The sequence below is a fragment of the Eretmochelys imbricata genome, chromosome 3 (genome assembly GCF_965152235.1).
Source record: "Eretmochelys imbricata isolate rEreImb1 chromosome 3, rEreImb1.hap1, whole genome shotgun sequence".
Taxonomy (NCBI): domain Eukaryota; kingdom Metazoa; phylum Chordata; order Testudines; family Cheloniidae; genus Eretmochelys; species Eretmochelys imbricata.
This window is the reverse complement of record NC_135574.1, coordinates 206260023-206287872: the sequence shown is the minus strand read 5'-3', so window position 1 is coordinate 206287872 and position 27850 is coordinate 206260023. Positions and strand designations below refer to the sequence as shown.

Sequence of the window (27850 nt, the reverse complement as noted above, 5' to 3'; positions counted from 1 at the left end):
TTCAGGGACCCTTCTCACAAGCAATTCCTTGTTCAGGAGGTGAACCACCTCCTACAACTATGCGGGAGGAGGTCCCTCAGGAAATGAAGGGAAAGGGTTTCTACTCCCTCTATTTCCTGATCTCAAAAGCAAAAGGGGATCTCTGACCAATTCTGGGTCTGCGACAACTCAACAAGTACCTCAAGAAGTTGAAGTTTTGCATGGTATCCCTGGCCTCCAACATCCCCTCCCTGGATTCAGCAGACTGATATGCCGCTCTTGACTTGAAAGTCGTTTATTTCCATATCTCTATCTTCCAAGGATGCAGACGGTTCCTCTGTTTTATGGTGGGCCAGCACCATTTCCAGTTCACAGTGCTCCCCATTGGCTTCTCCTTGGCCCGCAGGCCTTTACAAAATGTATGGTCCCCCTAACCACTTACCTGAGGCATTGGGGGCAGAGCGTGGTCCAGATCTATCCTTATCTTGACAATTGGCTCATCAAGGGCAGATTGTGAGATCAAGTGCAGAGCAGTCTCAGTCTGGTGGGGTCCACATGCCGTGACCTGGGTCTGTTAGCGAACAAAAAGAAATCAACCCTCGTACCAGTGAAGCGGATAGAGTTTATCAGGGTGGTTCTCAATTCCACGCGGGCCAGGGCTTTCCTTCCGGAGACCTGTTTCTGAGCCATGTCCGATGTAATTTCCCGTGTGAGAGGCCTACCCGCTCACCACCGCCCGCACTTGCCTAAAACTGCTAGGCCACATGGTTGCTTGTATTTGTGGTCCGTCATGCCCAGCTTCACCTCCGGCCACTACAGGCATGGTTGGAGTCAGTCTACATCCCCAGAAAATTTCATCTTGGATCACTGCCTGCATCCAATTCTGCTATGATCAGGCAAAGGTGCCTCTACCAGCGATCGTAACCGCCCACTCATCTAGAGCACAAGCCTCGGCAGTGGCCTTCCTGGCCCATGTGCCAGTTTCTGATATCTGCAGGGCTGCCACCTGGTCATCCGTCCATACATTCATGCCTCACTATGCACTTACCCAGCAATCCTGAGACAACGCTGGCTTAGGTAGAGCAGTGCTGCAAGACTGTGAACTCTGAGCCCACCTCTGTTTCTTCTACTTGTGAGTCACCTAGAATGGAATCAACATGAGCAAGCACTTGAAGAAAAAAAAACACGGTTATCTACCTTTTGAGATGTGTTGCTCATGTCCATTGCATTACCCATCCTCCTGCCCCTCTGTCGGAGTTGCTGGCAAGAGGGAACTGAGAGGGTGTAGGGCCAGCGACGCCTGACATACGGATGCATGAGCATGGCACTCAGGAGGGTGCCGCAGTCAGCCCTATGGATGCCGCTAAGGCAAAAGTCTCTGACAACTGTGCACGTGGGTGCGCGCACACCTAGAATGGAATGGACATGAGCAACACATCTTGAAGAAAAACAGTTACAAAAAGTAGGTAACCGTTTTTTATGGAATCTATCCTTATGCAGATGAGTAGATTTATGGTAATACTTACATGAGTAAAATTACTTGCACATGTTGGCAGGATTGAGCCCTTACTTTGTAAGCTGTTCAGGGCAGGAACCTTATCCTCACATTTATCCATAAATATCTATGATACTGCTAGAGTTATACAAATAATAATAAAAATCTCTTCTGTGGTACAAAGTAAGAATAGTTGCGGTTTTCAGAATTCTGCTTTCCTTCTAAATTGTGTATTGTTCGGAAAAACATTTTACATTAGCTCAGAAGGTGATTTGATGGCATACTTCTCTTGAATACTAAGAAAATACAATCATGAATGGAAAAATACATGCTTTTTTCTCTTTAGGTATATAATATTGAAATAGATTTGTGTGTCAGAATCTAGCATTTCTGATGAAAATGGCTCAGTTTTGAAACATTTAATGTTTTGACATTTGTTAATGATTACCTATTGAATTTCAGAAAATGGCATGATAAATTTAGTAACTTGTTGTATGATGCTGCCTTAAGACAACCCAACACATTTCCAAGATTTTAAATCTTTTTCTTTAACCTTACCAGCAATGACTGATAGTCAATAAGAATATTTGACTATTACTTTCATTTTATAATTCCAGTGATTTACATTATGAACTTTTTTGTTTGTTTATGTGGATATTAAAACCTCTGTAAAATTAACTGTTAATACATTGACTAATACATATCAGTTTCTGGGCATTTACGTTCATAACTCACCAAAATATCAAATTGAAAATGTGTGTGTGGTCTACATATGTTGTTTATAAGTGTGTACCCTCGTTATTCACACCTGGCATACAAAATTAACAGGTCTGACTCGCTGCTCCCTGTCTCAGTACTTTTAAAAATGTTCTTCCTTTCATAGATCTTCAAATGAATTTATATTTACAAATGTTTTGGTCTTAGCAATTCTTAATTTAAAAACAAAGTCAGCACAAAACTTGATGCTGTAGAACGTCTGTGGCATAGATGGTTTGTTTTGTTTTTTCCAGCTGGGAATCTACTAAATCTTGCATATAGAAATAGATGAAGGCTCCAAATGTTAAACTGCATGTTCTGAAAATGATCCAAAATTAGTCAAATTATGGAAATATTTTATATTAATTTTTTTCTGGTTTTAATAATTATTTTAAGTAAAGGAATGACATTAACAAGAACTGTGTGAAAAGACAGCTGTCATTTGCAGATGTTATATTAAAATCAAATTTCTTCTGTGATTCATTGCCACTTCTAATTAGAGGGATTCCCCTGATGCAGGGGATTTATATTATTCCTTTTGTCCATTTATTGAATGACTGTCACAGTCACCCACAAAGCGGTTACAGAAGAATAATAGAGGGTATTTATTTATGTGATAAGCCCCAGTACAGATGGAAAAAATCCATAGATTAAATTTTGATAATTACTACTAGTTCCATTTAGTTTCTTTTTCATTTAGATTTTTGTGGTCGAGAAATTAGTTCATGGTTGACTTATTCTGAAAATCAGTATCTATTATACATTTTTAATATTCTTAAGATTTTTCATTTTTCTTTTAACCATCCATATTCATTTTACTTATGTGTATTTCCACACATTTTTCCACTTTATAAATAATTTGGGCTTCTCCGTGTGTTGTGCTTATTCTAGCATTTACTTGTGATGGTCAGAGGTACTGAGAGTACTGCAAGTTGTCGACCTACATTTACGTGATCAGTTCCTTAGGTAGAGATTCTAAACCAATGAGAGGTGTCGCAGTTCTAACTCATGTAACAGGGCAAGCCTGTCAGCATCTTGCCTAGATGTATCTATAAGATAATGTTTTTAAGATGGGGTTTTTTGGTTTGTTTTTGCTATTAACTGGCCCTTTGCTTAGAAGCTAATTACCTTGGGCCAGATCATTCTTTTCCCTTATTTAACTCCGAGGGGGGGGCTGTTCAGGGGAAGGGAACCCTATGTGGGATTCCACTTGTAAGATTCAGCATAGATAGATATCTAGCTTGAATATCATAAAGTAATATCTACCAGAAGCACACTGCCGCCTTCAAGTTCATAGGTGAACTCTGTAGTGATACAGAATATAAAAACTAAGCACATTTTAAGTCTTAAAAAGCTTATGAAAATATTTGTTTACATATTAGATTTGCTGAGGATAGCTATGTAGAGTTTAACTGCTAAGCTAAATGTATCTATCTTACATGCATTGAATTATATCTAATACTGTCTTGGTTTCTATATTGAAGCTATCACAGTAGTATCTGCATGGTGAGAATAGGGGCTAAGTTAGGGTCGGTTGGTTGGGTGCTCTTGATTGAATTTGTGGTGTCTATCTAGTGGCTGAGAGCTGGGGTGGTTGTTTGTTTGTTTTTTTTAAGATGTAAATTATTTTAAAGCATCTTTGAAGATACAGCTACATATTTTCAATATCATTCAGTTGTCATAGGCTTTTTAGTAATGTATTTTCCTTACATTTTTATGAATTAATTTAAAACAGCCCTGGCCTTGAAGAACTAACAATCATCACATCAGACTTTGCAGAGCTAATGTTTCTAAGCTTTGCAGAATTTAGAAGCTCTACAACAATGGCCATGTGGGTCTATGGCCCTTTCCTGATGTGGCTCGGTCTCTCTCCATTCATCTGCACACTAGACCCCCTTGGGGCTCCATGTCTCTCATTTTTCCTCTTCTGCCTTCCTGGACCCCTTGTCCCTACTCCATTCCTGAGCTTAGGAAGCCCACAACCTGTGGGCAACGAGCACCATGTTCCAGAGCTGGTAGACCTTGTAAGGACTTCAATGTTTATGAACACTGCATGCAATAACTAGGGTCCCAATGTGCAGTTGAGGGTGCAGGATTGTGGCCTAGATATGAACCCAGAAATCTACCCTAATGTATTTTTAAATACCAATCCTCATTTAGGCCAACAGAATAAAACAAATTTGGAGATTCTAGTTCAAATCATTTTTTTAAAAATAACAAGCCAGCCCCCCCTGCCCCCCACCTCCCAAACGGTAGAAAGTTTCCAAGTAGAAACTCAATTTCTAAGCTCTCATGACAACACTGTCTGGTTTGCCTGCTCCCCACTACACCCCACAGCTTTCCAGAAAATGTCTTGACTGGCATCAGATCATAGGTGGATAATATCTAATGAATTTATTCAGTTTTAATAAATGTAAGGACCTGTTAAAATTTGGCTTAATAGAAGCTAACTCCTACCTTATAGAAAAAATCATGTATATACTACCCTAAATAGCAGAGATGTTCCCTGCCATGAAGAATTTACAGTCTAAAAGAGACATAATATGTACAGTATTTATTATTAGTATATTGCCTTTGGAACCTGACCCTCCATCCATATCTTAAATCCCTAAATTAGACAGTAAGGCTCTTGAGGACATCGTCACCTAAAGTCTCCAGCACAAAACTCTTTAAGGAAGTAATTACAGTTATGTCTTTAGAATCCCTTTGAGAGATATACTGGATTACTTCACTTTTTATTAGGGCTGTTGATTAATTGCAGTTAACTCACGCAATTAACTCAAAAAATTAATCATGATTAATTGCACTGTTAAACAATAGAATACCAACTGAAATTTATTAAATATTTTGGATGTTTTTCTACATTTTCAAATATATCTATTTCAATTACAATACAGAATACAAAGTGTACAGTGCTCACTTTATATTATTTTTTATTACAAAAATTTGCACTGTAAAAATGATAAAAAGAAATAGTATTTTTCAATTCACCTCATATAAGTACTGTAGTGCAATCTCTTTATCAGGAAAGTGCAACTTACATATGGAGGGTTTTTTTGTTACATAACTGCACTCAAAAACAAAACAACGTAAAACTTTAGAGCATACAAGTCCACTCAGTCCTACTTCTTGTTCAGCCAATTGGTAAGAGAAATAAGTTTGTTTACATTTACGGGAGATAATGCTGCCTACTTCTTAATTACAATGTCACCTGAAAGTGAGAATAGGTGTTCGCATGGCATTGTTGTAGCTGATGTTTCAAGATATTTACATGCCGGATGTGCTAAAGATTCATATGCCTCTTCATGCTTTGGCCATCGTTCCAGAGGACATGCTTCCATGCTGATGATGCTTGTTAAAAAAATAATGCGTTAATTAAATTAGTGACTGAACTCCTTGGGGGGAGAATTGCATGTCTCCTGCTCAGTTTTACCCACATTCTGCCATATATTTCATGTTATAGCAGTCTTGGATGATGACCAGCACATGTTGTTCGTTTTTAAGAATACTTTCACTGCAAATTTGACAAAATGCAAAGAAGATACCAATGTGAAATTTCTAAAGATAGCTACAGTGCTGGACCCAAGATTTAAGAATCTGAAGTGCCTTCCAAAATCTGAGAAGGATGAGGTGTGGAGCGTGCTTTCAGAAGTCTTAAAAGATCAACACTGTCATGCAGAAACTACAGAACCCAAACCACCAAAAAAAGAAAATCAACCTTCTGCTGGTGGCATTTGGCTCATGATGATGAAAATGAACATGCATCTTTCTACATTGCTTTGGATGGTTATCAAGCAGAACCTGTCTTCAGCATGGATGCATGTCCCCTGGAATGGTGGTTGAAGCATGAACGGACATATGAATCTTTAGTGCATCTGGCATGTAAATATCTTGTGACACTAACTACAACAGTGTCATGCAAACACCTGTTCTCACTTTCAGGTGACATTGTAAACAAGAAGTAGGCAGCATTATCTTTTGCAAATGTAAACAAACTTGTATGAGTAATTGGCTGAACAAGAAGTAGGACTGATTGGACTTGTAGGCTCTAAAGTTTTATGCTATTTTATTTTTAAATGCAGGGGTTTTTTTGTACATAATTCTACATTTGTAAGTTCAACTTTCATGATAAAGAGATTGCACTACAGTATTTGTATTAGGTAAATTGAAAAATACTATTTCTTTTGTTTTTTACAGTGCAAATATTTGTAATAAAAAATAAAGTGAGCACTGTACACTTTGTATTTTGTGTTGTAATTGAAATCATTATATTTGACAATGTGGAAAACGTCCAAAAGTATTTAAATAAACGGTGTTCTGTTATTGTTTAACAGTGCGATTAATCGTGTGATTAATCGTGATTAATTTTTTTAATCCCTTGACAGCCCTATTTTTTATACTTAGCTCAATCCAGTCTTTCACTCAAGTTTACCTACCACCGGTACCAGATTCTTGACCTCTTTGGGGATTTTCTCTTTTCTTGCATCCCATGGAGACTTCAGTTTTACTTGTTACCTTTTCGTTAAGCTATACTTTTCCTTGTGTGACTGTTCTTCAGGGTGCTAGACAGGAAGCCATTCCAAACTCATGACTACACCCCAATGCTATGGTTTATGAGAATACACCTAAAGACTCACTTTATTCAAAACAGGTTATGGATGTCTAAGTATCTAAGTTACTTCCACATTATATCTTAATGCTACTTTTATATATAAATGCAAATACTGACAGCTGCCAACAAATGTTTCTGTTCTTACTTTAATCTGTGCTACAGTTTAAGCTATAGCTTTGTGCTCAAGCAAAAATTACAATCTGAGGAGAAAAATCTGTGACCAAAAAACCTGCTTTGCAGTACTTACCAAAGCTAAATTCTACTGAGTATGATTGACTTACCTTTCTTCTGATTGTAGCCCAAGTGATGGGATGGAGGAGAGACTACATCCCTAATATGCATGCAGTAGGAGCTAATCAATTTTTTTATGTCTGCAATCAGCCTGTGAAAAACTATTTAGCAGTATCTTCCTGGTCTCCAAGAGAGATGGGAACTGATGGTATTTGTGAAGAATATCCAGTGGCAAAACTTTAAGTATACAAATATTTAGCTGAGAGCACAATGCCAGATCTGAACAAATGTATGTTTTCTTGAAAACAAAATATCGCCATGAATGTCTTACTAGAAGATTATTTGGTACATATAATAACATGCTTATTTTGTTTCTGTCAGAAATAGTGGAGCAGGCTCATTATAAAGAGATAATGTGTTGGATATTTTTCATTTTTGTAATCTTCCCTTCCAAAACCTCATTGATCCCTATTTGTGTATAGCAGAATTTAATATAATGTCCTCAGAATAGATTTTCAAAGGCACAAAGGTAAGTTAGGTGCCCTACTCCTTTGGAAAGTCAATGGGGATTGAGTACCTAGTTTCTATTTGTGCCTTTGAAAATCTCCCTCCACCCCCAGTTATACCATCAATTTAAGACTGGAGAATGCTGTATCTGAAAATACTATTACTTCTATTTTTTGGATTGCAGGTGCCATTTTTTGGTCCTCTGTTTGATGGAGCAATAGTGACTGCAAAACTGCTGCCAAGCCTTATATGTGCCACATGCATCAATGCCAGCAGGGCTGTGAAATCTCTCATACCCCTCTACCAGAGCTTGTATCCTTTCCTTCTGTGCATTTTATGCAATTTGAATGTAGGAATCATAAGTACAAATATTCTTCTGGTGGAGGTAAGTGCGAATGAGATCTCTTCACTTGGACTTATACTAAGAACTGTGCATCGGGAAAATGTCAAAGCTTTCTTCATATCAAGCAGCATGTTTTTAGACTCATTCTTGCTGAGCTTTAATCTGATATGGTATGCTTTAAAAATAAAGGATAACAGTACAAGCATTTTTGGACTTTCCTGTTAATTGCAGAGTCAACAGGTATACTGTTAGATGTAATGGTGCTTTAAAATTTAAGAGGGATTATTTGCAAATTTCTGAAGCACAGAGAAAATAGTTGTTTATATTAGCTTAATATTTACAAAAGGAGCCCAGTTCTACTCCCTTATGTAATAATGCAAGTAATTCCACAGTCTTCTTTGGGAATCTTCACATCACTAAGATAGGTAGCATTTGGCCAATGGTATTGATATTTATCAGTCTTTATCTCCATTTTTCATTTTACCCACATTGCATCATAGAATTTTGAGAACACATTCTTCCAGCAGTAGTTATAGGTAACTGGAAGGCATGCTTCAATATTGTAGAATTGTGTAGTGTGAATTATTATTCTTGCGTGGTATGCAGGCTAATCGCATAAAATCACTCATTACTTGACATTCTGGTTTTCTTTTCTCTTAATGCCACTAATGTTATAAAATTACTCTAGCGTGCTTCATTAACCACATTGCTAACAGTCCCATATGTTTCTATGGATCAGCACTCATCTTATTTCAGTTTATTTTGGAGGCTTTTAATTTGGGGGCTTTTGAATTATGTAATGAGAGATGCCTCGCTTGATTTTTCTGAGATGAAACAACTGGAATGCTCAATCTTTGTGATGAAGGAAAGATGGCTTTGTTAGAGTTTATCAGAGGCATGCACATTTTAGGTTCGATTTTTCTAGTTACTATGGCTATGTAAGAAATTGTAATTTTTGTAGAAGAGCTAAATTTGATTAATTGTGTTGGTGGAAAGCTTCAGAAATGAAGATTTGTATAAGAATCAAAGACACTAAATAACATTTTATTATCTTTTTTGTTTTTCCTCTTCAGTTTAAACCAGGTGAAGTTGTTTGGAGTTGCACAGGCAAGCCCACACGCTACCTTAGTTATAAGATTATGTCAGTACTTAAAAGCAGACTCAAAACTCGCTAGCTTTTTCACTTTTGTGTCATGAGTGGGTAATTCACCTAAGTACTACTGTCAAAGTAGTTCCCTCTGTCTGTAACCTTGACTGTATGAGCAGATGTGTTAAGCTGTGTTTGACAATAAAACAATCAGTCTAGTATTGCTGGTAACCGGAATACAGTAACAGAGATTATAAGAGTGAAAAACATGCCATTACCTCTAAGGGAAAAATGATCTTTGACACAGTAGGAAAACAGAAGATATGATTTGATGTAATGTTCATCCTTGCCCTTTGTTCCTCCTAGATTTTCCTGTAATAACTTCCTCAGCAGGCTAAGTAGAATCTGTCAAGTTTAGCCTTTATCTAGTGGTCACTGTTCTTTCTCAGTGGCGAGGGCTAGCTCAACTGCCATCTGCTTATTTTTTTCCCTAGTGGGCAATCAGTGGACTTTTTTCAACGTCTAGAGTGCTGAAAACTGGAAGTTTGCCACTTGCTATGGTTACAATTCCCAAGTTAACCAATGATTTTAAAATCAAATCATGGTCATTGGATATCAAGTCCAAAACCTATTTCTCTAAAGCTGAGCTCCTTCACCTAAAACAATGATACATAGCAAGTATAAATACTGTAGCATTTTCTAGCTTCAGAGCACTGTATACATATTAAAACACATATCTTAACAGTTTATGCTTGTGTGTCAGTCTGTGGCATAGGTAGTGATATACATATATGTGTGCATGCGTGCACCCAGAGGCTTGGATTAGTTTTAAAGAAAGAGCTCAGGTCTGATACAGTTACCTGATGAGAACCACTTGACTAATCCCTAGCACTCGAGCATATATATATTTGTGTGTGTATCTAACTGTGTGTGTGTGTGTGTGTGTAATAGCATTTGAGGGTGATATGCTGGAGCCTGAGGGTGACTGTGTTAAGAAGAAAAGTTTTATTTTATATAAATGAATATATCCATACAAGAATACTAGGGATAAATAAACTGGTTTTCATAAGGAACTATATCATTCAGATGTTTTCTCCAAAACAAACCATATTTAAGGTTCCTATTAAGGTAACAGTACCCCATAAACAGGTCCCCAGTTCCTTCACTGTCACAGCTCCATCCACTTAATGTACAGAGAGATCATAGTGACTTTCATCTCCCATAGGCCGTAAGGCTCTCTAGAGTCTCTCCACACACCATAGGCATTTGGTTTTCACCAGCCTGCTATGACCCAACATTCGCCAGGCCTCTTTCTCTCTCTACTTAAATGCAACACACACACAGACTAGGTATGATGCATGCCGCTGTACCCTTCTGGGGCCATTGTGAGGTCTAGCAGCATCATTACTTTGCACATGTGCACTTTGGCATCAAACCATACTGTGCATATGGTAATGTGATGTGAATGGAAAGTAGAAATACTGGAGCCTGACAAAGGCAGCTGGACCTCACAACAGGTAATGTAGTGGGGAGGTGACATCAGAGAAGGGAAAAAGCTGGAGTAGGGTGGAAAGTCCTAAGCAACTTTTATTGGATGTGAGAGAGAATAAAGATTCACCTTTAAGCACAAAGTAAAGGTTTGGTAACTTTCTTAAAGGGACAGAACATTTTGTTGGAAACCCCTGCCAGAGGGAGTTTGTTGAAGCAGGTGATTGCTGGTGGGGAAAACAAGATAGAACAGAGCACTCTAGGGACCTGAGGATCTGTCATGGGATGAGAAGGCAGGTGTTTGGCTTCAGCCTGTTAGGTGGAGGAATCTGTCAGGCTATTGTTTGGAAATAGGAAAGGAATGGAGGGGGATTGACAGGATAGGCTCAATAAGTTCATATATACAACTATAATTTTCCATGCACATATATGCTCATAAAATGCTTAAACCAAAAGGGAGAAACTTCAGGAAAAATTGGTTAGTCTCTAAGGTGCCACAAGTACTCCTTTTCTTTTTGCGAATACAGACTAACACGGCTGTTACTCTGAAACCTATGTTAAGAAGAAAATTTTTATTTGATTACTAACTAAACATGTTCCTTGAGCAGCGCCCTGTGATTTTTAAACAGAAGTACTTGAATAAGGTAGTGATTGAGTTATAAGATCTGAGAAGATCAATGTCCTCTTTTCTTCTAAAAAGGGAAAGGATAATTATCCTGGTAATTATCTCCCAGCGATTCCTTGTGAAAAAAGAATTGCTCCAAACCCCAGTAAAATAATAGGAGAAATACTGAGAAAAAGTTTCTAAGCATCTACAGGTTAATAGAATCATGAGTTAGTCATGAACACATCTTGCCAGGTACATTTATTTCCATTTTTGACAAAATTACAAAAAACAGTAGTTTCAATAAGTGTACAGTGTTAAAATATTATTGAAGCTTTTCTGAGGTCTCAGGAAAGCTTACTCTCAGCATTTAATGAGATTTTCCTAGGTATGGACAGCGCCACATAGACTGGAAATGAGCTGAAGAACCATAACCAAATTGTAATGATAAACAGAAATGTGTTGAGTTTCAGGGACGATGTCTAGCAGGTGCTGAAGTTTATGTCCCGTCTCACTTACATCCTTGTTTAGGGCCTGATTTTTACAATGCTTATGCATGCTGAGTAACTAGTCCCACTTAATGGGACTCCGATCATGAGTAAGTGCTACTTGGCGTGAGTTGCAGAATTAGGCCCTAAGATCATAAATTCTTAGGGGTTCAGTTTTTTAAAATGACAAAAAGAAAATGGGTTAGTTAGCATTTAATAAAATTTTTCAGATGATAAAAACTGCACAAGTTCTAAACTTAAATGAGGAAAAAGAAAACTGAAAAAACACTTGTTAGGAAATCTGGAGTGAACGTAGGCACGGAAAGAAGGGATGTAGGGGGTGCCTCAGCACCCCAGGTTCTGTGCCTGGCGTCCTGGCCACCAGCCCCGCTACAGCCTGGGGGGTCCACTGCAGGCCACAGGGTCCCATCTGACCGCCGATCCCATACCCGGGGGATCCACTGGCCGCCAGATTGCATGCAGGGTCTTGCCTTGCTGCCGGGGCTCTGCTGCCAGCCCTATGCCTGGGACTCTGACCTGCCCCCAGCTGTGGCCCCATCCCCCTTCCCAGAGCCATGGCCCTGCTCTAGGGGCTGGAGCTAGAGGGGTGCAGTTCAGCACTCCCACTCCAAAAACTGTTCCAGCGCCACTGGGAGTGAAATAATTAAAAAAGAAATATTCAATGGAAATGGTAAACCCAGAAAGCAATAACGCTGAAAGGATTAAGATTGAGACTGGACAGCAAAATAAACATGACTTTGCACTGGGGATATGATACCAAAAAAGTTGTTGCAGCTTTAGGGTACGTATGTATAAAAGAAGTGCATCTCACGGATAGGATTGCCAACCTTCTAATTTCTAAAAACTGAACACCGCAGCAGGAGAGCTGGAACCTCCTCTCGCCCTACCTCTTCCCCCGAGGCCCTGCCCTCATCCCGCCTGGCTCTCCCCCCCCAACCCCTTCCTCCTTACTTGGTCCTGTCCACTTATCTCCTCTCCCCCATCCACCACCACCACCAGCAGCGCTCCCTCTGCTTCGGGGCTAGGACTGGGCAGGCAGGCTCCCGAGCTGCAGGTAGGAGGCAGCCCCCACTGAGCAGGGGTTGGCATGGGTTGATGACCCAGAGCCTCGTCCCTTGGCCCCCCCACCCATGGCAACTGGACTTCTGGTATCCGGTCAGTACATGTGACTGGCCACTGTACAGGTCTCCTTTCAACCGGACTTTCCGGCTGAAAACCAGAGACCTGGCGTTCCCATTCTCTTTAAAGTACAAGCCATTAAAAAGTCAACATTTGTCAACCATTACCACAAAATTACCAAAGATACTTTTTATTCTGTGTATAGGTGGAAACTGGTAATCTGACACTATATGGTGTGGTAAACAATAGTGATGCAGAGCATTGTATCTCCGCTAAGTCCATACCTGGAATATTCCAGTTAGTTCTGGACATCTCAGTAGCAGTAAAATATTGACAAAGCAGAAGGCTTTCCAAGAACAGCAACAAAAACAATTAGGGGGCTTCAGAAATGTGTTTATGACCTAGACTTGAGAATAAAGTAAAAAACTGCATTACAGCAAATGATAGTGTAGTCAGAAACATGGTGCAAAGAGCAAAATAATTTTGGGGACAGTACAATAATTGTAAAACATTTATTTCAAATAGCAGAGTTTGCTTTCATTTTCACTTTAAATTTAAACAACATACAGTGAATAAAATGCTGGCACTGCCGAAGGGGAAGTGATCTACATCTCCTAGATAGTGGGCTGTAAAGTCCTGGCAGTCTCATGCAAATAATGGCAACTGAAGTCACTTGTTGGAAAGTCTGTAAACTCTGGTTACAGCTGCACTTATCAGTAGCTTTAAGGGAAGTTTCAGAGTAACAGCTGTGTTAGTCTGTATTTGCAAAAAGAAAAGGAGTACTTGTGGCACCTTAGAGACTAACCAATTTATTTGAGCATAAGCTTTTGTGAGCTACAGCTCACTTCAGCTCACGAAAGCTTATGCTCAAATAAATTGGTTAGTCTCTAAGGTGCCACAAGTACTCCTTTTCTTTTTAAGGGAAGTGTAATCAGCCACAGAGATTAATTTGCATCTCAATTAGAAAAGAGTCAGGAGGAAGCACTAGGGTCTGTTGCTAGAAGGTTGTGGAAGAAATCTCATCAGACACAAAAGCCTCCCAATACTTTGTACTCCAGCTGAGTGGAGGACAATATCTGAGGTTTAGTTACCATGGGGACCAGAAGCCTGCAGAGCCACAGAAGAATCTGGGGTTTGCACTGTAATCATTTGGCCACGATGACTCAAATTCCACTGTTGTACCGAAATATATTTTTTGCTATTAGAAAGCTGTTAAAAAGTGGAAAAGGTAAAAACTTCAGAGTGTATGAGTGTTTTTTCTTGTTCTTAAATACTTTTCATGTTGCTGCAGCGATTTCTGTGTGTTAAAGCATTTATTAGAGCACGGAAGGTATTCAAAAATGTGTCAGTTAACTGACGTATTCAAATTTTCTGTCAAGTATCGGAGTAGCTGCTGTCTTGTATCTCAAAGCCACTCGTGAAACTGGTTCATTTACACAATTCAGACCGAGTGAGATGGCATCATGCAAAATCAAAGTATACAGTTGTACTCAAGTTAAGTTTAAATAACAAAACAGAGAATAGAATAGTATTCTTTTGAAAGATCTGAACTCAACTTCTCTTGAAGTGTTATAGAGTTCACGTGCCAGGTATTAGCATACATTTAAATGTACTCCTGAAAATGAGAGGATTATTCGAAAAGCTTCTAGAAACGTCTGGACTCCTGGCTTTATCCCACGCTAAGGAGTGCTCTCACAAACATAAAGATGCTACTGAGTGCTAGCTGATATGCTTCAGGGAGTAGCCTCACTATCATGCTCTTTGAGGCAAGAATTTTATTTTATATGTGTTTTAATGACTAACCATAAGCATTCAGATGACATAACATCATAATAAGAATATAGCATACTAATATGCAAAGCTACTAGAAATTGCTGTATACTAACATAGTAAGTATTACATGCGAGTTTGAGGGTTTCAAAACCATCTTCTGTTTCCTGGAGAGCGGAAGGAACCAGTAATCTTCAAGAGATATCATTCTCTCTCAGACTAAAACAATTGACTGCAGATAAACAAAAGATCTTCCTAATCAAATGGCAATTAAATCTGAGGTTGCTAATTGTCAGTACCATCTTGAAAAGAACATAATGCTATAAGCAGCATGTCCTAGGCATTTATTAGGAGTAGGGTTGATAAACAATGTATGTGTAAAACTAGACTTTAAATCAGTTTAATTACACACAGAGAAAAAGGCAGGGCACAGCAAAGAGCACGTAAAAGCTATGATGCAATGAAAAAAGCATCCATGTGAAAAGAATCTTCCTTCTGTGTGGTCTCTTCTTCAGGGTTAGCCAATAGTTTTTTGGTCAATTTAGGATTCCCTAAGTGTATTTTCTTGATAAAATTTACTTATAAGCATTTTCTGTTGACAGTAATGCATATGTTTGCTAAATATTGTACACAGAGCTCAGCAAAATATGCTATATTTTATACTGTCAGATTCAGAGGATTCAAACTGCTTCTTGTTTTAGCACATGATGTAGCTTCTGACTAGAACAGCTACATAGACACAGTGTCAGATATAGATACATTCTTGTAATTCAAGACTGCAGGTCAAGTTGCTGCTGTACATCTAACTTGTCTTTGGTTCTATGTGAAGCAGGTGTGAAAGTAGCACATCTCCCAGGTTGGCCTGAACCTTCTAGATCAGGATTGAGGCAAATTGGTCATAGAGATTAAGGCCAGAAGGAACCAGCAGATTATCTAGTCTGACCTCTGTATCACAGGCCACCAACAGCACCGCCACACTGAAGCCAATAACTGAACTTAGACCAAAGTATTACAGCTCACAAGAGACTAAACTATTATGTGCCAGAGGCAGAGAACAAGAGGGACTGAGGTGCACCACTGCCAAATGCCCCTTGTATGGCAGGGAGTTGATTAAGTGAAATATATCCAGATAATCCCAGAAAGTGGCCTGCACCCTATAGAATCATAGAACAGGTAGGGATCTCGAGAGATTGTTTAGTCCAGTCCCCTGCACTCAAGACAGGACTAGGTATTATCTAGACCATTCCTGACAGGTGTTTGTCCAACCTGCTCTTAAAAATCCCCAATGATGGAGATTCCACAACCTCCCTTGGCAATTTATTCCAGTGCTTCACCACTTTGACAGGAAGTTTTTCCTAATGTCCAACCTAAACCGCTCTTGCGGCAGTTTAAGCCCATTGCTGCTTGTCTTGTCATCAGAGGTTAAGAACAACAGTTTTTCTCCCTCCTCCTTGTAACAACCTTTTATGTACTTTAAAATTGTTATCATGTCCCCTCTCAGTCTTCTCTTCTTCAGATTAAACAAACCCAGATTTTTCAATCTTCCCTCATCGGTCTTGTTTTCTAGATCTTTAATCATTTTTGTTGCTCTTCTCTGGATTTTCTCCAATTTGTCCACATCTTTCCTGAAATGTGGCGCCCAGAACTGGACACAATACTCCAGTTGAGGCCTAATCAATGTGGAGTAGAGCAGAAGAATTACTTCTCGTGTCTTGCTTACAATACTCCTGCTAATACATCCCAGAATTTTTTTGCAACAGGGTTACACTGTTGACTCATATTTAGCTTGTGATCCACTATGACCCCTAGATCCCTTTCTGCAGTACTCCTTCTTAGGCAGTCATTTCCCATTTTGTACGTGTGCAGCTGATTGTTCCTTCCTAAGTGGAGTACTTTGCATTTTCCCTTATTGAATTTCATCCTATTTACTTCAGACCATTTCTCCAGTTTGTCCAGACCATTTTGAATTTTAATCCTATCCTCCAAAGCACTTGCAACCCCTCCCAGCTTGGTATCATCTGCAAACTTTATAAGTGTACTCTCTATGCCATTATCTATGCTGAAGAAGAAGGCAAAAAACTCCCAACGTCACTGCCAATCTAACCTAGGGAAAAATTTCTTCCTGACCGCACAAATGGTGATCACTTTCCTGGGCATATGAGCAAGAACCAGTTAGCTAAGCATCTGAGAGAGAATGGTTGGTGCTTGGTGAAGTGGTATGTAGAATGGCCACCACATTAAATCATATATCTCACAAATCATGGTATAAACTTTCAAACTACTATTAAAATGACTTTATATTGTACTTGTGGACAGCAGTAAATTCCTCCCCTTTTTCTCCTCTTCTCCTTCCCTGCCCCAAATAACAATTGCATCAGTTATACTTTGGGGCAGAGGGAATGGAAGGGAGTCTAAAAATCTAATATAAACAAAATATGATCGTGTGGAGCTGTTGTAAAGTTTTCATAGACAACTGTTTGAGAAAGACCTTCATAAGTCACTCACAACTCCTCTGCATATGTGTGACTCAGCCATCCCAAACTCATGGCAGTAAAAATTTGAGACAGCAAGTCCTTCTCTAGATTTACCCTTGTGTAAGAAGATTGTTTTGGAGCCTAATCAAGTAATGTAATAAGAAAAAAAAACATGAATTTTTTTGATAGATAAGTACTTTATAATAAGCTATTGAGGCCTTATTTGGAATATTGTAAGATTAAATTGCTGTTTCTGCTAACTCTGCTTGGTTTCCTTGTGAGAAACCAGGCAATATCTAGATAAGCTACATGATCATATTCTTCACTACCAAGTCCTGTGTTCTTTGGATAGGAGTCCACCCCATGGAATAATTTGAGAAATGACTACCAAAAGTGGGGGAAAAAAAGATAAATAATGGTATTTTATGTTCAAGACAATTTCAAGAAGCTGGTTTTGTTGGTTAGAGAAATATCTGAGCATGTGGTAATGATACGAAGTGATGCTTGTGAGGATCAAGAATTGGTTCAGACAGATTGTATGAAGCTGCAAGTTTCTCAGTCCCTTGTATTATGGAAAATACTTATTTTTGGTATGTGTAGGAGAGACATCACCTAAAACAAAAGCAAGAGGTTCACTAGGGCTAATTGAAAACAATCAGAATGTCAGAAAAAAATATTATGGGCTACACTAGTGTTTGTATGTGTAAATTTAATAAAGCAATTAATAAAACCCAAACTGGCCTGTTGCTGACTTCAAGGCATATGCTGATGAAATTATGTAAGGTACTTTGAGAGATCAGGTTTGTTGGAACCCTGAGTGCATATAAAAATCTGATTTAGTCAACAATGGATTCTTCTGAGTTATTGATTGCTTGTATTTAGCCCAGTGAATTTCAGGCTGGTTCCTTTTGTTTTTTTTCTTAAACAATACATCTTCTGAATTATATATAAAAATACAATAACTGAAATATATAAAATTGGAATTTGCTGTTGCTGGAACACCTAGAAGAAATATATACCTTTAAAGTCCATAATGAAATATATTTATGTACTTCGCTTTTGATGGAATCCAGATCTCATACAGTATGGAGAAAGGTTAAACATGGTTATGTATTTGTAATTTAAGTAAGTATAACTTCTGACAATGGCACATGTACAATGTATTTTTGTGCTTTCCTCCAGATTCTCCTAAATGAAGTGTACATTAGGAAGGTATTTTTGAGTATCCAGGTACTGTTTCCTAAGTTGTCTTGCAGTCATTTACAATGCATCGAAAGCTCAGTTTATCTGTAAAGATTAAAAAAGAAACAAAACAAGGTTGTATCTTAACATGCACTCATACTGTTCTAAATCTAAATTGCTTTGTTCTTTTGAATCTTAGGTACTAGTTTTATCCTCTGGAGTTGAAGGTGCAATTCAGTCTGCAGGTTTCAGGGACTTAAGCAATATTTGTTTCATAATTTCACATTGACTGCCACAAGGATTTTGAAGTTTCAGTGACTTCACATTGTGCACATATTCTCAGAATGCAACTGAAAAATACTGCTTTGAGTTAGCATGACTTCAAATCCAATCTGTCTAAGTAGATTAATTTCCTAGCTTCCTAAATCTAAGTTAGTTCTGGTCGTCTATGGTTTACAATTGGGCCGCTCGGCAGGAAATTTTATACCCAGGATACTTTGTCCCTCCAGGAGCACATGTTACATGTCAGCATCCTAGAAATGGAACCATTCCTGGATTGTCTATGGATCACAAAAAGCTGGTGTTATGCAAAATTGTCTTTGTACAATCAGTCAGTGCTGCTTTACATTGATTAATGAGAAAGGATAAACTCAGCCCACTTGCGCTGGGAAACTCATACAGTTTGAAATAGGACAGAATCTATTAGGACAGTGAGGCCTTTCTGCCTGCTTCTAAACTTGAGAGAAGCGTATCTCATATCTTGCCTCTGAAGAATGGCCACACTGATCTATGGTGAACTGGATCTTTGAGGGAGATCACCTGCCTTAAGAGGTGCACATAGCTAATTGGAGCATTCACTTCTTTGATGGAAATGCCTGCATGCTTATCCTCTGATAGTTCTGGTGAGTACGGTCCTTTCTAACTTCAGAAGAGACTGTGGTGCTAAAATCTGCTAGTCTTCTATTGACTTTGGGTATTGACTAGGTGTCTTCATTGGGTGGATGTGACCATAGTAATTCCCATCCAATTTACTATTTCACTAACTCTCACTGCTTAGAACAATGTGAAGAAATCAAATGTTTGGGTACACATCTGAAGTTCTGTCCCAGGTTTTGAAAGGCATCCATTGAAGAGCATAAGATTTACAGTCTGTCTTCCTGGGACACACACTGCTTGATATGCTTTCTACGATCTATGATAATCTGACTCTGGTCTCCTAACTACTTCCTTAATAGTTTAACTACAGTTTCTGTTTTCAAGAACCATTAGATGTTAAATTAATATCTGCTCTGGATTAATAAATACATGGTCAATCTAAAGACATCTTTTTAAAAGCCTCATTTTAGAGGACTTGCTATTTTCTTTTATTTTCGAGCCCCTTGAGTCCTGCAAATTCAGATTCCTGCATATCTTTATCATTTCATTTTGTAAGATCTCCATTACTGTGCTGTACTGAGTTGTCTCCTGTCTTCAGCAGAAATGGAGATAGCCCAAGCACTAACTCTACCACACCTCTTCCTCTTGCTTGCTAGGCTCATTGCTTCTAGTAGCAGAGCAAAAAGGTTCCAAAAGTTTGAAAATATTAACTGTATCATTTATTGGTTTGTTTTTGTTTGTTTTTGTTTTTGTTTTCTCTTCTATAAATAAAAAGTAAAGCTGAACCACATTTCATTGGGTTAGCAAAAAAATCACTCCCAGTGTGACAGTTTGTGGTGTCCCACCCCAGGGTTCGGATTTTTTCGTCCAGTTATAAACCCCTCAAGTTTATCTTGAATTTTCATACTATTCCACTGCAAAATTATATGTTTGTGTATATGTCTGTATATACGTACATACACAATAAGAACACACACTTGATTTATGTAATAGCTGAGCATTGAATGTCATCATTTCTCTCCTCAGATATGTTAGAGAGAGTTGGTAATCCTGCAGATTAGTAGGAAAGTGTGATAATTAATCATAGAAGATTAGGGTTGGAAGAGACCTCAGGAAGTCATCTAGTCCAACCCCCTGCTCAAAGCAGGACCAACCCCAACTCATTCATCCCAGCCAGGTCTTTGTCAAGCCGAGCCTTAAAAACTTTGAAGGATGGAGATTCAACCACCTCCCTAAGTAACCCATTCTAGTGCTTCACCACCCTCCTAGTGAAATAGTGTTTCCTAATAACCAACCTAGACCGCTCCCACTAGCAACTTGAGACCATTGCTCCTTGTTCTGTCATAGAATCATAGAATATCAGGGTTGGAAGGGACCTCAGGAGGTCATCTAGTCCAACCCCCTGCTCAAAGCAGGACCAATCCCCAACTAAATCATCCCAGCCAGGCCTTTGTCAAGCCTGACCTTAAAAATATCTAAGGAAGGAGATTCCACCACCTCCCTAGGTAACGCATTCCAGTGTTTCACCACCCTCGTAGTGAAAAAGTTTTTCCTAATATCCAACCTAAACCTCCCCCACTGCAACTTGAGACCATTACTCCTTGTTCTGTCATCAGCTACCACTGAGAACAGTCTAGATCCATCCTCTTTAGAACCCCCTTTCAGGTAGTTGAAAGCAGCTATCAAATCCCCCCTCATGCTTCTCTTCCGCAGACTAAACAATCCCAGGTCCCTCAGCCTCTCCTCATAAATCATGTGTTCCAGTCCCCTAATCCTTTTTGTTGCCCTCCACAGGACTCTTTCCAATTTTTCGACATCCTTCTTGTAGTGTGGGGCCCAAAACTGGACACAGTACTTCAGATGAGGCCTCACCAATGTCAAATAGAGGGGAACGATCACGTCCCTCGATCTGCTGGCAATGCCCCTACTTATACATCCCAAAATGCCATTGGCCTTCTTGGCAACAAGGGCACACTGTTGACTCATATTCAGCTTCTCGTCCATTGTGACCCCTAGGTCCTTTTCTGCAGAACTGCTGCCAAGCCATTCAGTCCCTAGTCTATAGCGGTGCAGGACTCTGCACTTGTCCTTGTTGAACCTCATCAGATTTCTTTTGGCCCAATCCTCTAATTTGTCTAGGTCCCTCTGTATTCTATCCCTACCCTCCAGCGTATCTACCTCTCCTCCCAATTTAGTGTCATCTGCAAACTTGCTGAGGGTGCAATCCACACCATCCTCCAGATCATTTATGAAGATATTGAATGAAACCGGCCCCAGGACCGACCCTTGGGGCACTCCACTTGATACGGGTTGCCAACTAGACATGGAGCCATTGATCACTACCCGTTGAGCCCGACAATCTAGCCAACTTTCTATCCACCTTATAGTCCATTCATCCAGCCCATACTTCTTTAACTTGCTGGCAAGAATACTGTGGGAGACCATGTCAAAAGCTTTGCTAAAGTCAAGGAACAACACGTCCACCGCTTTCCCCTCATCCACAGAGCCAGTTATCTCATCATAGAAGGCAATTAGATTAGTCAGGCATGGCTTGCCCTTGGTGAATCCATGCTGACTGTTCCTGATCACTTTCCTCTCCTCTAAGTGCTTCAGAATTGATTCCTTGAGGACCTGCTCCATGATTTTTCCAGGGACTGAGGTGAGGCTGACTGGCCTGTAGTTCCCAGGATCCTCCTTCTTCCCTTTTTTAAAGATGGACACTACATTAGCCTTTTTCCAGTCGTCCTGGACTTCCCCCAATCGCCATGAGTTTTCAAAGATAATGGCCAATGGCTCTGCAATCACATCCGCCAACTCCTTTAGCACTCTTGGATGCAGCGCATCCGGCCCCATGGACTTGTGCTCGTCCAGCTTCTAAGTAGTCCCGAACCACTTCTTTCTCCACAGAGGGCTGGTCACCTCCTCCCCATGCTGTGCTGCCCAGTGCAGTAGTCTGGGAGCTGACCTTGTTTGTGAAGACAGAGGCAAAAAAAGCATTGAGTACATTAGCTTTTTCCACATCCTCTGTCACTAGGTTGCCTCCTTCATTCAGTAAGGGGCCCACACTTTCCTTGACTTTCTTCTTGTTGCCAACATACCTGAAGAAACCCTTCTTGTTACTCTTAACATCTCTTGCTAGCTGCAACTCCAGTTGTGATTTGGCCTTCCTGATTTCACTCCTGCATGCCCGAGCAATATTTTTATACTCTTCCCTGGTCATTTGTCCAATCTTCCACTTCTTGTAAGCTTTTTTTTTTGTGTTTTAAGATCAGGAAGGATTTCACTTAAGCCAAGCTGGTCGCCTGCCATATTTACTATTCTTTCTATGCATCGGGATGGTTTGTCCCTGTAACCTCAATAAGGATTCTTTAAAATACAGCCAGCTCTCCTGGACTCCTTTCCCCCTCATGTTATTCTCCCAGGGGATCCTGCCTATCTGTTCCCTGAGGGAGTCAAAGTCTGTTTTTCTGAAGTGGTCATCTGCCGCCACTGAGAACAGCCTAGCTCCATCCTCTTTGGAAACCCACCTTCAGGTAGTTGAAGGCTGCGATCAAATCCCCCCTCACTCTTCTCTTCTCCAGATTAAATAAGCCCAGTTTCCTTAGCCTCCCCTCGTAAATTGTATGCCCCAGTCCCCTAATCATTTTTGTTGCCCTCCACTGGGCTCGCTCCAATTTGTCCACATCCTTCTTGTAGTGGGGGGCCCAAAACTGGATACAGTACTCCAGATGTGGCCTCACCAGTGCCAAATAGAGGGGAATAATCACTTCCCTTGATCTGCTGGCAGTGTTCCTACTAATGCATCCCAATGTGCTGTTAGCCTTCTTGTCAACAAGGGCACACTGTTGACTCATATCCAGCTTCTTGTCCACTGTAATCCCCTTCTTTCCTTACTTCCAGTACAGTAGTTGGGCACATGAGGAATTCTTAAAGATTTATGTGCTATAGTGAATACAGTACATAGAACCTCAGAGTGACGAACATCAAAGTTATGAACTGACCGGTCAACCACACACGTCATTTGGAACCAGAAGTATGCAATCAGGCAGCAGGAGAGGCCAAATAAAAAAAAAGAAAATGCAGTAGAGTACTGTGTTAAACATAAACTACTAAAAAAATAAAGGGAAGGTTTCAAAAGGAAAGATTTGACAAGGTAAGAAAACTGTTACTATGCTTGTTTCATTTAAACTAGAGATAGTTAAAAGCAGAATTTTTCTTCTGCATAGTAAAGTTTCAAAGCTGTATTAAGTCTACGTTCAGTTGTAATCTTTTGAAAGAACAACCATAATGTTTTGTTCAACATTTCATAGTTACAAACAACCTCCATTCCTGAGGTGTTCGTAACTCTGAGGTTCTACTGTACATGTACTTAGCTATATTAAAACAGGTAGCTACGTTAGCTTAAGTATAAAAGTCTAACCTATAGAACCACAAAAGCAAGGATGTTCAAAGTCTTCAGCTCACCATATTGTGCTAAGATATTGAAGTATCTACCTTATATGATGTCCAGAATAGGGTAGGTTAAGAACAGATTTTCAACTTTAATTCTGAATAAATTTCCTTCTGTTGGTTTAGGTCAAGCCCTTAATATTAATTTTTCATACAATGATTAATTCTGATTACACCTCCTTATTTTTAATAGTTTTCCTTAGAGAGTAAATAGTCACTGTGCTTGATTTAAACATTTGTGTGTAAAATATATTTCTAAGTACATAGATTATCTGGTGGATTAAAACATTTTTTGTATGCCAGATGCAGTTTTTTGAAATGTGTGTTACTTGCTTTGTTGGTCTGTAAGAAGAATACCATTCTGATCCATTTGATTCTGATGGTGATTTGAAAATCAAGGAAGAAGTCTAAGGATCTTTTCAGAAAAGGTTTGTTTTTTTTTAATCCAGTGAAGCTTGTGCCTTCAAGTTATATAGATCATGTTAGAAATTAGTATGAAATTCTTAAGAATGTATCGCTGTAGCTTTGGCAATTTATTTGACATGGCACCTGACAGTTTTCTGTTGAAATGATCAGTTCTGACTCTCAGGAGTATCTATAGTCAGTCTCTGATACCTTATCTACAGGAAAGCAACAGATTTAACTTGCCATGTTTAGCTTCTCTGCCAGCTATCACAAGACAGGTTGGAGTTTGAGTCCGGAGTAGTGGTCCAGTCACACCAATTTCTGAAGTATCCTGATGAACGCTACAGTTGCTCCAATAGGTGGTGTAAAGGAGTACTGACCTTCATTTTGAAGTGCAGTTTCCCTGCTGAAGTAGATCAATAGTTTAGCTGTCTGTCTCTGCTGTTTGCCTTCCGTTCTCACAGTGAGAACCTTCTCCAGGCAGCAATCGATAGCTCTAATCTGTTCCAGCCTGTAATAAGTCACGCGAGGCAAAGCGTTTAGGTGGCATTACATGGGATTGTAGAGGCAGCTCTTCAGCTCTTATTCATAGTGTACTACTTAGACTTGGAGAGAAATACATTGCATTCCAGTGGTACTGTATAGTTCTATATATATTCGCTTCCACAGATTCACACTGAAGTATTCATAAAAATCTAAACCTTTACATTTCAGATAAATTTTTGCTTCCTCTCATGTACTAATGACTGCTCATCTTCTCTCTTCACATTATCTTGGATGTAAATTCCTTTTCACTTCTGAGGGTGATCAACATCCCAAAAAACCGATGCCATTTCTACCTTTCTGTATCTCATGTATACAGTGTTAAAGAGGATTAAGAACAGAATTGAGAACCAGAGCAATAGCCCTGGAAAGCAAAGTCCTCTTTATTCATAGAACAGGTACAACAATTATAGTTCACACTTTCAACATCTCTCAGCCTTGTGATAGGAGGGATTGTCTCTGGTAGTGAATAGTGTAGTCCTCCTGCCAATTCATTCTTGTTTTAATTTGAAATCTCTCATCATAACAGGAGCATTGCTCCTCTTCATTGATTTCAAGACTCCATTCGAGTCCTTAAAATCATTGCTGACACTATAGTCAGGGTTACCGAATAAAGACTTGCAGGTTATATATATCCAGCTTGCACTGTGAGTGTACCACCCTGAAGAAGGTTATTGGCACAGAGGCCTTTGTTGTTGTCCCCCTCCCCCCAGTTTTCATATGCCTTATAACACGGGGTTGGGGGGACTTGTTGGCCTACATCTGGGAATAGAAATTGTATGGCGGGCCATGAATGCTCACAAAATTGGGCTTGGGGGTGCAGAAGGGGGTGAGGGCTCTGGTTGGGGGTGCAGGCTCTGGGGTGGGGCCAGAAATGAGGAGTTCAGGGTGCGGGAGCGGGGCTCTGGGATGGGGCAGGGGGATGCAGTACGGCAGTGGTGAGGGCTCCGGCTGGGGGTGCAGGCTCTGGGGTAGGGCTGGGGATGAGGAGTTTGGGGTGTAGGAAGGTGCTCCGGGCTGGGACCGAGGGGTTCGGAGAGTAGGAGGGGGATCAGGGCTGGGGCAGAGGGTTGGGGCACGGGGGGAGGCTCAGGGGTGCAGGCTCTGGGCTGTGCATACCTCAAGTGGCTCCTGGAAGCAGCGGTTCAGCGTGCTGCCCCACCTGCAGGTGCCACACCTGCAGCTCCCAGAAGCAGCAGCATGCCCCCATACAGCTCCTAGCAAGAGGCATGGCACGAGCCATGCAGCTCTGCACACCATCCCATCCGCAGGCACCGCCCGCACAGCTCCTGTTGGTCACGGTTCCCAGCCAGTGGGAGCTGCGGGGGCGGCACTTGGGGTGGGAGCAGCGAGCACAGTGGAGCCCTCTGTCCGCCCCTATGCATAGGAGCCAGAGGAGGGCCATGCCGCTGCTTCCAGGAGCTGCGTGGAGCAGCCCCCGACCCTGCTCTCCGACTGGAGCGCCGGAGCAAGGCAAGCCACAGACCTCACTCCCAGCAGGAACTCAAGGGCCAGATTAAAACAGCTGACCTGCCGGATCCAGCCCATGGGCTGTAGTTTACCCACCCCTGCCTTAGAATTAGCCCAAAACAATCTAGTTAATCTTTCCACCCTGACTTTGAACTTCATTACCCTTCACCCCATTTAGGTGATGTGAGCTTTGCCAGATAACTGAGCCCGGTCCCTTTATTGGTATAGGCCATAGTCTCAGTATGAGAGTGCTTATTTTTTGCATCTCCATGTTTTTGATGTAGTTATTAGTGATGTGACTCTTAACAGTGATGTCACTGATATAGTTCCAATCCACTGGTAGAAGTTTCAACTGCTCTGACTGCCTCCTCTCTTGATGATGATCACCATACATGCAAAAACCGTAGTCTCTCCAGTAAATAAAAGCAATTTTAAAAATGTGGTTATTTGTTATATTGGTTTAGTAACACAGTTCATAAAACAGAATTTGTGGTTAAATAATGTCCTAGGGTAAATAATTTTAAAAACCAATAATAAAGTAACTGTGTGAGATACCAAGTCATTCTGTGAAACTGGTATACATGTGGAGTAATTCCACTAAATTAAAACTTTTGGCCTAAATATACAGTAAAACCTCTATCATTCACACTGAGGACTGGAAGGTCCATTGTGATTTTAGAAGCAGTATAGTCTACAGAAGTGAGCACAGGGTTTGGATTTTGGAATTATGAATTCTAATCCTAGCTCTGTCATGGAAAACGCTGTTGTTTTATACAGATCACTTTCCCTTCCTGACTTTTTTTCCCACCTGTAACGATTTTATTTATACAGCACCATTCACTTTGCAGGATTTTGTTAGTTGTTGTGTGTATAGTTCTTTGAACACGCAGGTCCTAGTCCTTGGATCAGATTGAGTTGCACGTAAGTGACAGTACACCACCTTTGTTCTCCTTGGGTTGCTTGAGATTGGTTTAACCAATAACCGAGTAAAGGGAACTTCACTGTACTCTAATTTTTACTTGCTGGTAATAGCACTCCTGGGGTAATTATAACATGGGATTGTCAGAGCTCAAAGGTGACCTATCCCCTATCCCAGCCATAGCCTGCAAAGGGGGATTGTGTAAGGCCCACCACGAGAATATCCTCAGTTGCATTTAAGGTAGCTTTATAGTCTTCACGACTCAGGCCAGGATCCAGTCTGTAAAGAGCTATAGAAATACTGAACAGTAATCCTGAATTTTGAAATGTCCATTGCTCATTCAGAGCCACTCGCTGTTTGTTGAGTAGTGATTTCTTCGGTGAGTAATTACACTGATTTCAGTAGTGTTACTCACAGAGCACAATGTTACTCCGTGTAAATTACAGTAGCAAAATTGGGCACTCTTCAAGAGAAATATAGTTTTATTTTTAACATTAATTTCATACTACATAGTAAATGTACTGCAATATATTTTCTTAAAATAATGAAATATTTATATTATGAGCCCTCACTACACATAGTTCTTAGTATTAGATCTGTGTTTGAAACTATGGTGAAACACCAGAAGTGTGTTTACAATATCAGGTTTGCCGATTAGCAAACAGAGAATTAGGTTCCATCATAAACAGATTTTTAAAACAAAATGGTTGATAGTCACTTCCTCCCTTGAGTGTAGGGCTCTTTCCTCTCCAAGAAAGAGCTGAATACAGCTCCCTACACCTGGGTTATCAGGAAAAACAAAGAACCTCTAACTCAGATACTCCCAGGTAAAATATATTTTAAAGTTATGACATAAAAGAAAATTAACCATCGTTGCCTATGTTTGGACTAACACTGAATTGATAGCTCTAAACAGTTGTGGCTTTTTTTTTTAAACCCCGCACTAGCACAAAGTAAGGACCTTACTCTGACATTTCCAAAGCAATCCTTAGGGAATTTGTTGTGCAGCTCCTCTGTAATCCCTTCTAAGAC

General features: G+C 40.1%; 1 protein-coding gene across 2 annotated transcripts in view; it reads left to right on the top strand.

The window, feature by feature from the left end:
• The window catches only part of RALGAPA2 (Ral GTPase activating protein catalytic subunit alpha 2), a 304928-nt gene that overhangs the window by 192026 nt on the left and 85052 nt on the right, over positions 1–27850 (top strand). For both annotated transcript variants that reach the window (XM_077814154.1, XM_077814153.1), the window contains exon 37: positions 7765–7892. In XM_077814154.1, the coding sequence (XP_077670280.1) occupies positions 7765–7892 (128 nt within the window). The remainder of the gene's footprint in view (positions 1–7764; positions 7893–27850) is intronic.